The following is a 13,143-nucleotide window of genomic DNA, read 5'->3' on the forward strand; positions in this document are numbered from 1 at the left end:
TTAGGCCACGACGACTTCAAATTAATAAAATTAATGTAACCTGAGAAACTATGTTAATTTCCATCAAAATTAAAATTATACTGTTTTTAATTAATTTTGTACTAATTTACTACACTTTTAGAGCTTATAATGGAAGCTCAAAGCTGTGACGTGTGTTGGAGAGTAATCAGACACATGCGCTTTGAAGTGTGCACCTTTGTTTCTATTTCAGTTGAAACCTCTGGAGCAGTTCGTGGGCTAAGCCCGAGGCTTCGTCAGAGCGTTTAAATAATAAATAAATTTAAATAATACTTTTCTTTGCTTAGTAGCTATTAACGTGTCTCTCAATATTTTTCAATATTTTTTCATAAATTCATAAATGGAAATAGTTAGGTTGAGAAAAAACAGTGCTTAGCTATAATGAGCAATGTGGGTGACTCACATGTATTTATTTATTTTATAATATTTTATTATAATTACACTAAACAACAATACATACAAACATATATACATACTTAATTTTATATCAACACATTCATTTATCACACAGTCATAGAAAACATTATTTACACTAAACAAAATTAATTCACGAGCAAAGTCAGGCGATAACTGCAGTGTAGCGGCGGCGATAATATTTCGCTAGTACATCGGTGCATAGACGAACCGGTCGTTGCATTTTTACCGATCCACCGCCACCAGTCGAAATCTGACTTGCGACGCGCATCCTGTATTACCTTTCTGTGCTACGCCTTTTTAATTATTGCTTTCTGTTTTGTGTACCTGCTTGTGTTGCTTGGAATATCATATATTTCTTGTTACTTTCTCCTTCTTTCTATATTTTGTGTTCGTCTTAAACAAAAACTTTCTTTGTGTTCTGTTTGTTTTGTGTTTGCAAAGACATTCTAATATCAACCTAATTCGATTAAAAGCAAATTTGTAGCCCTGTTTATCGGGATTTCATAATAAAATTTGGATTTTTCGCAACCCCATAGCTCTCCACAAATCCAAATTCTATCCACCAACATTCCAATAAATACTTGAAGGGGGTCGCAGGTTGTCATATTGAACGCTGCTTTCTGCTCATCGTACTACCGCCGACTAACTTTTATCTAGCCTTATTAAGAACGGTTCCTTAAAAAAAGTCCTTAAATATTACAATAAAACACGCTACGATAAAACCGCAGTCTGCAAGTGAATAAAACGGTTGGAAATGCACATGTAAACCAGTAACTTTAGTTCAAATTGAGTTCAGAACTCAAAGAGTTATTTCAAACTTGCAAACTGTTCTTAGTTATTCAATTCGGTTTTTATATAATAGTAGACGTGTAAAATGTATATCTAGATGAACACTAGCTTCTTCCATTTGACTCCATACAGAAGAGGGCCGTTCGGATTGTCGATAATCCCATTCTCACGGATCGTTTGGAACCTCTGGGTCTGCGGAGGGACTTCAGTTCCCTCTGTATTTTGTACCGTATGTTCCATGGGGAGTGCTCTAAGGAGTTCGAATTGAAGTCGTCGTGGCCTAAAGGATAAGACGTCCGGTGCATTCGTATATAGAGCGATGCAACGGTGTTCGAATCCCGCAGCCGGGTACCAATTTTTCTAATGAAATAAGTACTTAACAATTGTTCACGATTGACTTCCATGGTGAAGGAATAACATCGTGTAATAAAAATCAAACCCGCAAAATTATAATTTGCGTAATTCCTGGTGGTAGGACCTCTTGTGAGTCCGCACGGGTAAGTACCACCGCCCCGCCTATTTCTGCCGTGAAGCAGTAATGCGTTTCGGTTTGAAGGACGGGGCAGCCGTTGTAACTATACTGAGACCTTAGAACTTATATCTCAAGGTGTGTGGCGCATTTACGTTGTAGATGTCTATGTGTTCCAGTAACCATTTAACAGGTTGGCTGTGAGCTCGTCCACACGTCAAGGTAATAAAAAAAAAATTGTTTGAGATGATTCCATCATCTCGTTTTACCATCATACGGCCCGCCAGCGGAGTAGAGTTCATTCACACTACCTGGAGCCCCTGCGTTCATCTACAGTGCATTTCCAGAGATCTTTTTTGCCACGTACTATCCGGCTATGTAATGAGCTCCACGGTGTTTCCTGAGCGCTATGACACGTCCTTCATCAAACGAGGCTTGTGGAGAGGACAGGAGGAAAACTTCGGATCGCTTACGTAAGGATCCCACAGCGTGGACAATCACGAACATTTCTGCAAAGAGCATTCTCACGTACTAAAAGAATTCTGAGGGCCCATTTTATGATCTATTAAGAATATAAAAGTCCATAAAACTTGTAGTAATATATAAGTGTAGAGCCGGCACGAGTCAAGTCTAAATTATCATTTATTATACGTTGCCTCTGAAGGCCACGTGCGTGTCGCATAGAGATCAAACATTCGCTGTTCAATAAAATTTAAATACTAGTTTCTTAGTTTACACTGGCGGATGGACGCCAGATTCACTAGTCACATAGAGGACAATGGCTTCTAGATAATAAAAAACACTCCAGCCGAATTAGGGGAACAGTGAACATGAGCTTATATTATCCTTCGGCACACGAAATCATTTACGAGCAGATAAGCTCTCTGCTCAGAGAAAATAAGTAAAGGGAATACAAACTCGATAAAAAAATAGTCAGCAAGAACGAAATATGATACAATTTGCGCTCAGGCGACACAAATCGAATCCCAGGGCGCCAGCACCTCGGATCGCCTCGGGATAGACTAGACGTAAACTCGGAGCAGGAGCTTTTAGTACTGTGAAGCTGAAGCCGTTGGCAGTACAATTTAAAATTTGAGCGATAATAGAAATTCATAAATATTCGAAAAGTCGGAGATTATAAAATGTATACAATGAAAGAAACAACCTAGAAATTAAATTGTATTAGCAAGATAAAGAATGTACGTCCGATGAGAGCTTCAGGCAACACTGGAACCGCTAGAAGATGATCACGAGTTGGTGCTGCGGTCTTGTCTTGTTTTTATACTGGTGCTAGGAACTCTTGTGACTCCGCGCGGGTAGGTACCACCACCCTGCCTATTTCTGCCGTGAAGCAGTAATGCGTTTCGGTTTGAAGGGCGGGGCAGCCGTTGTAACTATACTGAGACCTTAGAACTTATATCTCAAGGTGGATGGCGCATTTACGTCGTAGATGTCTATGGGCTCCAGTAACCACTTAACACCAGGTGGGCTGTGAGTTCGTCCACCCATCTAAGCAATAAAAAATAAATAAAAACATAAAGACAGCCCTCTTACGACTCACCTGATTTTAAGCAGTTAGCAGAATTCGTTCACCACAAAGCCGAAATATGCATTGAAACATCAGCTATTGTGTCTGACGGTCTGCCATCAATATTCCCGAGGGTAGACATTTTAGAACGTGAAAACATCACGGTATTAAAGACCCATTATGTATCTCATAATTTGTATACTTTTAATACTGTATAAACTATTGTATGTATGTATTTTTGTATGTATGTGTGTATGTGTGTGTATGTGTATATATATTGTATATGTATATGTGTATGTATTTGTAACTTAATATAAATTTCATTGCACCTACCACTATGTACTCTGCACTATCTTTGGTTGACTGGTAGAGAATGCCTTAGGCATTAAGTCCACCAATGTAAATTTATAAATAAATCAATAAATAAATAATTTGGTTCGTTCCAATGATCTCTAGTCCCATTGAAAATATTACGTCTCGGACCTCTTTTTCTCCGCACGGCTGATCAAATAAACCCCACCGTTAAAGACCTAAATATTAATATTTAGATATGAAATGATAATATTTTGTACTTGTGGTTAATCGAAGTCTCTTAGCCACTTGTCAAGGTTAAAATTAAGGAGTATCTGTGTAACGTGTGATACAACATATCATTATGGATAACTTCAAAAAAAATAACAAAAAAATCCATATGTTTCAAGAACGGTAGCGTCAGTCAAGATGTCCTTTATCTATTTAGAGTGGTCGAACCACTTTACTTCATTTCTATAATAAGTAGAAGTGCATGCATTTGGTGTGCTTCCACAATGTTTGCGACATCTCACACCGATGACTTCTTTGCAATAATGCGGAAGAGAAGTGCCTCGTTATTGCGTCGAGTCAGAGACAGTGGCAACAGTCTTCTGAACATCATATCGAGCAAGATCGAGGGACTGCTGATTAATAGCCTTCACAGCAGGCACTTGGAAGGAAAAAAAATTAAATACAAGTATTGATATAAAATGTATGTAATGATATTTATGTGTTAGATTTTTTAAGTTACTAACATAGATTATAAGTAGTTCTTACCAATGATATTTTATATGTAAAAAGAAGCAGATATGTTTCAAGCGTACGTCAAGTGAAGACTCGAAAACAGGCCAATTAGGACGATTCGTCTTTAGTCGCGTCTAGACAAATGCAATAATAATATAACAAGTGCAATCGTTCCAATTATAGCTATCTTTTTTACTCACGCGCTTATCCCATCTTTTGTACTTTTCATTAATGCTACTTGTCAACATGTGTATGCACTATATCGGTAGATATGTAGATATATATGGCGCGATCAGATCTGAAGAGTACTATGAAAATAACATATCTGTTGTATAAAAAATCATTGGTTCTTACTAACAAAATATAATGGAATTAAAAAAAAAACTGAAATAAAGTATAAATAAATAAATAAATAAGTAGGTACGTCCTTAACTAGGTGTAGTTTGAGATTTCCAGTCCCCCAACTCGGTCGATAGCTCAAATGAAACACACAAAACTGAGCATGTACTTGATTAGTTCGGTCGCAGACAGTGATAATGCCACATTGTTACTCAACTCCGAGACTGTGGCCGTAAACAAGACGATTCCGAAGCATTAAAATTTATCACCAAAACTATACAAGTACACTTCAACTCGGAATCGTAAATCTTTGAGGATTCAAGGAAAATTTCTAATAACGTCACGAAAGTTGTTAAAATTATATGAGGAGATAAAACACCCCGCCATTACTTCCCAGCGCTGTGTTGGGGGAACTCCGGGACACGCAACTGCCCGAGAATGCTAGTAGTAGATAAATTCATTGTGTGAGCATGTTGTGTTCGATGCTTTATTAGAGGAGGGGTCCGTTATTGAGGCTCCAGTTCTTGGTCCAGCTCGACCGGTACGGCCGTACTCTCCCTCCAAAACGCATCATTACACAAATACACCGATTTTTGACGTGACAAACTCTTATAATTCGATGGAGCCGGATGAAAAAACATGACTCATGCGGCGTTACCTCGCTCCAAGGCGTTCCATTTAAGGCTTGAAGTGCAAGCGAGAGCGCGCAACGAGCGACAAAGAGGCACAATCGGAATCCGCGTTCGGCAGCGTTCGACATGTCTCTCTTCTACTTGAGTGAGCGATGCATCCGCGTGGACAGCTGCTATACAATAATACATTTACATGTTTTCGTCAAGTATGAAGTTCAGTGAAAAGTGAATGTGGTGTCAATTGTTTATTGCAACGATAATTGCGATAATTGAAAAATGAAACCATTCCATCAGTATTTTATTATGACGTTGTCACGTTTAACTATCGTCAGTAAACCGACTTTACAGACAACCGATTTTTTTTTCTGCCTAAGCTGATACCTTCACTAGTAGGTGAGCTCACGGGGCTCAAACCGGAGTGATGTTAACACTGCCCCTAGCAAGAGCTGTGCTTCCCAGAATCTATCACCGGATCGGAAACACGACCCACTAAGAAGATCCGGCGAGAAACTCAGTGGGCTGATACACCGAAGCATCACAATATATGTATGTATGTTTGTATTCATTAGTCAATATAAAGAAGACCTCAAGCTAAAGTAAAACTCAATTTTTTAGTTTATAGCTTTTTTATTATTAACGTTATAAAAATTATTAACATGAAAGTGGAGTATTCGAAACACAGTAATGAAATGTTCCGATGTTATACAAAGGCATTTGACTCGGCTCTACGCCGACACTACGCCGACAATACGCCGACAATACGCCGACAATACGCCGACAGCACGCCCGGCGCCCCGTGGAGCGGCGGAGTTAATTATCGCGAACTTACTTTTAACCAAGGACACTCGAACTAAAACTACTAATAATTAACTAATTTCTTTTTCAGATTAAGGACACCAGAATTAATTCGTACATAAGAGATTACAACTACTAATACTAAATACTACTATACTACTACTGTAAATTAGATACTACGTTATTACGTTACTAGATTACGATCTAAACAATACCATTTTAATGTTGTTCTATAAATTCTTGTCCTACATTTTTTTTTATTGCTTAGATGGTTGGACGAGCTCACAGCCCACCTGGTGTTAAGTGGTTACAGAAGACCATAGACATCTAATGCGCCTCCCACCTTGACATATAAGTTCAAGTATAGTTACAATTTACTATATGTAATTAAGATATGTTTAATTCGACTAGCATGGATGGGCAGGCGTTGTATCCACAGAGCTTCAATAGACATTCTTGGGTGATATTTGTTTGGGGAAGCATCCTAACTGCTTATAAAATACAACCTTTCAAAAACAACTAGACAGTTAGTTAGTTACATTCAACACTAGAACAACGGGAGAATGAACATATCGTCGTTGTCAAACCAAAATCTGCTATGTGCACTTTTTGTGATTTTTACTTTTTGACCTTTTCGTATAGTTCACAGCCCATATCTACCATATAAAAAAAGAACTGTTATGTGTCTATAGCTTTAATATTTATCTATAGCTTTCATTTGATATAGTTCTTAAAAATTCACCTTCATATAAAATTTTATAAAAAAAATGTTTTACTCATTCATTCAAAATTGAGTTTTTGCACATGGGAGATTTTGGTTTGACGGCTTCGATACTGTAGTTAACCCATTTCACCTTGACCTTTAAAGCTAAGACGGGAAAATCAAGTAGGTCACGAGAGTCTCATCAAGCACCATCAAAGATCTACAATGCTAAATTCATTCAATGCTAAATCTAAATACTTTTTCTAAGGATATAACTGCATGAAGTTCAAGTGGAAACGTCTTATAGAGTCCATCATGTACTGGAATTCGTCCTTGGGGTGGAGTATCGTAGTTCTGAAATGGAATGATCCTGGAAGCTGCCCGAATCCCGTACCCGGGATCACACACACTCCTGTGAAAGACGTTACATTTGATTAAGAAAGTTTCTGCAGACCAATAATTTCAGGACTTAATCATCATTAGTATTTACTTATGCTTTAATCGTTCATCTTAGCTTTTAAAAGTGACTAGTTTTACTTTTCAAAGTCATCGGTCCACTGTTCAACAAGGGGCATTAACCAGAGAAATTTTTTGAGACAAAAATCTTAGAAATCGGCTGGTTCACCGTGTTGCAGAGAGAGGAACTTATACGAATAATGACAGCGGGCTTTCGACCCTGATGTTGGTTTAACGGGCCCCTATCAATGCGCATTAAGCTCACCTCCATTCTCCACATTCCTCTCCCGTCTAGCCAAATTTGATAAGAATCTTCTAGTGCAGCTTTAGACGTTCGTTTAAGTATTATTTATATACTAAGTTGTATTCAACAATAAGTTTTTTTTTATTGCTTTGATGGGTGGACGAGCTCACAGCCCACCTGGTGTTAAGTGGTTACTGGAAAGACATCTACGACGTAAATGCACCACCCACCTTGGATTATAAGCTCTAAGATCTCAGTATAGTTACAACGGCTGCCCTATCCTTCAGAACACATTACTGCTTCACGGCAAAAATAGGTAAGGCGGTGGTACCTACCCGCGCGGACTCACAAGAGGTCCTACCACCAGTAAGATTCAGTACTATGCAAGTGATGTTCAAAATTATATTTTGAATTCAGAAATGAAATTACCAGTTTCCTCTAACAGCCTAAGGCAGTAGAACTCATCAGGACTCATGTTCAGTTTTTTTGCTTCTAATTGGGCTTCTACTGGAATTTCTATACGAGGATATGCGAACATCGAACCCTGAAATTTTAAAGTAAGCTTAATATTCATCTAGAGGCAGAACGGTGGATGCAATTCTACAAGCTAAGCTTTGAATTCGTTGATTTTTGTAGCAATACCTACGTCGATTGGATTGCAGAAATATCCTGGTATTGAGTTGAAGGTTTTGTAAGCGGTTGCAGTGCGTTCCTTTAATACTTGATGAATGTCTCTAATTTCATTGATGAACTGATTGTGTGAGGGTTTTCCGGGAGACGGAGGCTTCATCTGTAAGTTACAAATAAGTTTTTAAAATAGAGAAAGCAGGAGAAATGTAGATGTTGACGTGCACTGTGCAACATACAATAGGTAGAATGAAAATACAGAGGACTCTTGTTATCATTGGGCTTTTTAAGCTCAAACTGAACAAATGAGAACGCAATTAAATTTATTTGGAACGAAGTTCCTTATGGGACGATGCGGAGGGGTACCCTAACCGGGGAAAAACGTCCGTAACGTAAGATTTTTGCATTATTTTTTATTATAATTTTTTTAAATTAAAATTTCTTTGTTTTTCGTAATAAGTATCAGGCACAGTTGACTGCTGGTAGGGCGCCATGTTGTAGTTCTTTCGACGTTTACCATCAGGAATATCTTAAGCTATATTTTTAGTCAATTTGTATAAAATACCCCAGGAATATAAAAAATATGAATATACTATTGTACTTGACTATTTGTGCTGCTACTCACCACGCAATCCAAAATGCACTGTCCCAAAACCGAGGGGCACTGCATGACAGACCTCATTGTATTGAACGTTTTCTGCACTGATGGTTGGAGATGCAGTAGCTCCACGTATCCCGACCTCAAGCCACACTCAGCTGCCCAGCCTTTTGAGGCCGTCAAGAAACTAGCCAATTCCATGCGGGAGTATGGTGCACCCATTTCGAACATTACCTAGGTTTAATGGTTTTATAAATGTCAAAAAGAATATCTTCGCTGTCAAACCAAAATCTGCTATGTGCAAAAACTCTATTTTGAGTTAACGAGTAAGCACATTTTCGTATATAATTTTATATGAAGGTAATTTTTTAAGAACTATATCAAATGAAAGCTATATATATATATAAATATTAAAGCTATAGACATATAACAGGTTTTTTTTTGGAACGAAGTTCCTTATCGCGCGTTCTGAAAGGGGGCTAGACGGAAAAAATTCTTACGAAAAGTTGTCACGACACTTTTTAAATCGGTCATTCTGACCAATCAACGTGTAGGCGCTTATCGCGGGACATTGCTCGTATCCGATTGGTCCGCGTAATGAATACAGTTTCTCGAGATAGCGTTTCAACAATAGTAATTTAGTTCATAGTATTGTTTTTTTCTTCTTCATAATGCCGTAATTTATTATTATAACTTAAAAAAAAAATTACAATTCCTTCACTAATTAATCGAAAGGAACTTCGTTCCATCCGGGTGTCCCTTGACACGTCTGAAGTTTTGTATACGATAGACAGGGCTGTGAACTATACGAAAAGGTCAAAGAGTAAAAATCTCAAAAAGTGTACATAGCAGATTTTGGGTTCACAACGACGTTATGGAATCTTCACGGCTTAAAGAAATCCATCACCACTAGACTACTGCTGAGTACTCGGATCAAGCTTTGAGTAGATAGTTCAAGCTTTATGAGTAGATGGGTCTGGAATAAACAACTAACGATCTCTGAACTGAAAGCACTAAAACTGCGCAATTCAACATGACCTTTTTCCGTTTTATTGGCTTGGAATTCACAAAGCCGATATGTATCTGGGACGGTCCACCGGGCAGCACGCGATTACTCGGCCCAAATCATTTTATGCTCTCTGCACGGGGTTTTATAGGGCTGCCAAAGTATCGCAGAGTGAGCACGGATTAAGGATACTGTAGCCTCAGACCAAAAATAGATTGAATTAAGTCTTTACGTTTGGAAAGTTGTCTTTTTTTTTTTTTTTTTTTTTTTTTTTTATTGCTTAGATGGGTGAACGAGCTCACAGCCCACCTGATGTTAAGTGGTTACTGGAGCCCATAGACATCCACAACGTAAATGCGCCACCCACCTTGAGATACAAGTTCTAAGGTCTCAAGTATAGTAACGACGGCTGCCCTACCCTTCAAACCGAAACGCATTACTGCTTCACGGCAGAAATAGGCAACATACCTTTCAACTAACAACATACCTTTTTAAAGGAATGAAACGGCTTGCTCACGATGTTCTCCTGGTATACTTCGTCAGCCAGAATGAACAAGTTACGCTCGTAAGCAAATTTGATGATTTGTTCAATATTATCGCGGGTTAACACCTAAAACGACGAAATGTAAACATCAAATATCTTCTATTTTGATTGATATCGCTCATTAATACTTATTTATTTATCTCATTAATTATTAGCTTTTAATTATTTAATTATTATCTTATTAGCTTCAGGCGTATGTATGTTTGTAACGGAATCTTTGAACATGATTTTGACCCCCTTCAAAATGTAGGACTAACTCGAAATTTGGTATACTTATTAAGGACCGATGACAATTCAAAATAAAAAAATAATAATTAAGAAATTGAAATTCAACTAAAAAAATGATAAATAAATAATGGTTTAAAAAAAACTAAGAAAATACGCTTTTATAGAAAATCCAACTAAAAAATTCAAAATAAATTTTAATAAATTTGAATTAAAAATAGTGTAAGAAAAAATTATTTTATTGTAAAAAAAGTGTGGTAATATCAAAAAAATTTATATCTGTCTGCGGAAATGGAACACCAGAAGAGGCGCATCGCTCGATAATAATCCACCGCGACTTGCCTTATATGCCACGACGATTTCGGATCTTGTGATGTCCATAAACTACATTAACCACTTAACATCAGATGAGTTGTAAACTTGTCCAACTATATGTGCAATTAGTATAAAATTCGAAAGGCATACTGACCTGTCCTGTAGGATTTCCAGGGTTGATCACAACAAGAGCCCGCACATTACTCTCAATACTGGCCTCTCGCCAGCTCCTTTCTAGCTCTGAGATCTGAAGAGCCCAGTCGTGTTCCTCGTCAAGGTAATAGTCGACCTGTCGAACACCTAGCTCTGAGAGAGTGCCCGAAAACAATGGGTACTGAGGGATCGGCACCATCACAGCTGAAATTAGGTTTTCTTTAATTAAAGGTTTTTTTTTGGAAGGACAGTCGTTATTTTGCAATTATGTAGTCAATAACGATCTCGTGGACGAATCTCCATGCGTTGGACTGATCAGATGAAAGACCTTACTGAAACCCCACTTAACGAGTGTGTGCGCCGGGCCTCGGTTCGCAAACTATGGAAAACATCTGTCAAGGCTTTAATAAGCAAGAATTCCCACATGACCACGACTGCTCTGCCAAGAGCAACCGATTATGATGAGTCTGATGATGGAATAACTCGTCAAGATAAAAATGCAGAACGAAGGAAAATGAGCTTCTTTGTACGTTGAATAAGTGAGGCGAAGAGTCGTTTCATACTCACCGGGGGGCTTTCCTCCCACATCCTCAACAAACAGAGTTAGGACTGATTTAATAACATCAGAGGCGCCAGATCCCAGGTAAATATCGTCAGGGTTGGAAGGCACACCGTCTCTGTTCGTGATGTACTGTGCGACACGAGATCGCACCAAGTTGAGACCGTTGGATGGAGAATACGATCCCACTGAACCTTTCCTAAAATATTATAAAAAGAGCTCAACTTTTTAGTGCAATGTTTCATTCTAAAAACATTGCTAGCCGGCTACCGTACGTAAGTTTCTCTGGCCATATTTAACCCAATATTATTATGTGCATCGATGAACAAAGCTTATGTTACGTGTGCCTTTACAATAAATTTAAAAAATTCACATGTGTATGTACTGGTTTTGATTTTTTTTATTTAAATAATTTACCACGTTGTTGCCCGAAAGCTATAGACAACAACAACGAAGTTAAGGCGATAGCGCAAGCTGACGATACTCAATCTACCGCTGAAACAGCAGCAGCTCCTAACGTTAGCATCAAAATAATATTGGTCAATACAATTGTGAAGTTGTCGTGGCCTAAGGGATAAGACGTCCGGTGCTTTCGTGTTGAACGATGCACCGGTGTTCGAATCACAGGCGGGTACCAATTTTTCTAATGGAATACGTACTCAACAAGTGTTCACGATTGACTTCCAAGGTAAAGGAATAATATCGTGTAATAAAAATCAAACCCGCAAAAATTTTAATTTGCGTAGGTACATAGTTACTGGTGGTAGGACCTCTTGTGAGTTCGCACGGGTAGGTACCAATATCCCACCTATTTCTGCCGTGAAGCAGTAATGCGTTTCGGTTTGAAGGGTAGGACAGCCGTTTTAACTGTACATGAGACCTTAGAACTTATATCTCAAGGTGGTTGTAGAATAAATTATAAATAGATGAAATTAATAAAATAAGTACACAGATAATGGACATTTTGAAAGACGTGAATTACAACAAAATGTATGGGTGCGAAATACGATAGTTCTTGAGTAAATGGTTTCTTTTCTACAACTTTCAACAGCAACCTGCGGGACTACCTCACGGGCTGGTAGTGACATGGTTACGTCATAAATATGGTATCAGTGAAACATTGGCATATAATAAAGTGATGGTAGGTTTACAGAACTTACGTGCAGTCGTCGAGTAGCTCTTTGGCTCTGTCCTTCACGTCTTGAGGGATATCAAGACGAGACGAGATCAGTTCCGGGAATGACACTAGGGCTAATACCTGGAACATCATGTGATTTCATTTTTTGTGAAGAACTCAGCTAATTAGCCTTTTTTTGGAGAGAGAACTGAACGAGTTTACAACCCATTTGATGTTAAATGGGTCACAGATCCCATAGCTATTACACTGTGAAAACTAACAGCCGCCATGAGACATGAGGCCGGAGGTTCAATTAAACTGTACAACGGCTGAAAACCTCACAGCTTTACAGAAAAAAGACAGGTTTGTGGTATCGCTCTGGGCGGACTTACATACATACATACATACTCGGTCAACTTTAATGACATGAGTTTGATTTTATTACACAATATGATTATATGACTCCTTCATTACGGAAGGAGCTCGTGAACACGTGCTGTATAAGTATGTGTTTCAATGGCTATAAAAATCCAATTCTTGCCCTATTCATTGCAACTCTGATTTCAAATTCCTA

The 13,143-nt window shown here is 38.3% G+C and overlaps 1 protein-coding gene across 2 annotated transcripts in view; it reads right to left on the bottom strand.

The window, feature by feature from the left end:
* The window catches only part of LOC101747023 (alanine aminotransferase 1), a 153,534-nt gene that overhangs the window by 131,861 nt on the left and 8,530 nt on the right, over positions 1-13,143 (bottom strand). The window contains exons 3-10 of one of the 2 annotated variants that reach the window (XM_038014076.2): positions 12,613-12,710; positions 11,461-11,651; positions 10,895-11,097; positions 10,144-10,266; positions 8,678-8,884; positions 8,072-8,215; positions 7,855-7,969; positions 5,835-7,137 (exon numbers count right to left, since the gene is read on the bottom strand). In XM_038014076.2, coding sequence (XP_037870004.1) covers positions 6,989-7,137; positions 7,855-7,969; positions 8,072-8,215; positions 8,678-8,884; positions 10,144-10,266; positions 10,895-11,097; positions 11,461-11,651; positions 12,613-12,710 — 1,230 coding nt within the window. In that variant the 3' untranslated portion in view covers positions 5,835-6,988. Of the gene's footprint in view, positions 1-5,834; positions 7,138-7,602; positions 7,970-8,071; positions 8,216-8,677; positions 8,885-10,143; positions 10,267-10,894; positions 11,098-11,460; positions 11,652-12,612; positions 12,711-13,143 lie in introns of those variants that run through there. The other variant, XR_009974231.1, reaches the window with a different exon arrangement.

The sequence above is a fragment of the Bombyx mori genome, chromosome 11, assembly GCF_030269925.1.
Source record: "Bombyx mori chromosome 11, ASM3026992v2".
In the NCBI taxonomy this organism is placed as follows: Eukaryota; Metazoa; Arthropoda; class Insecta; order Lepidoptera; family Bombycidae; genus Bombyx; species Bombyx mori.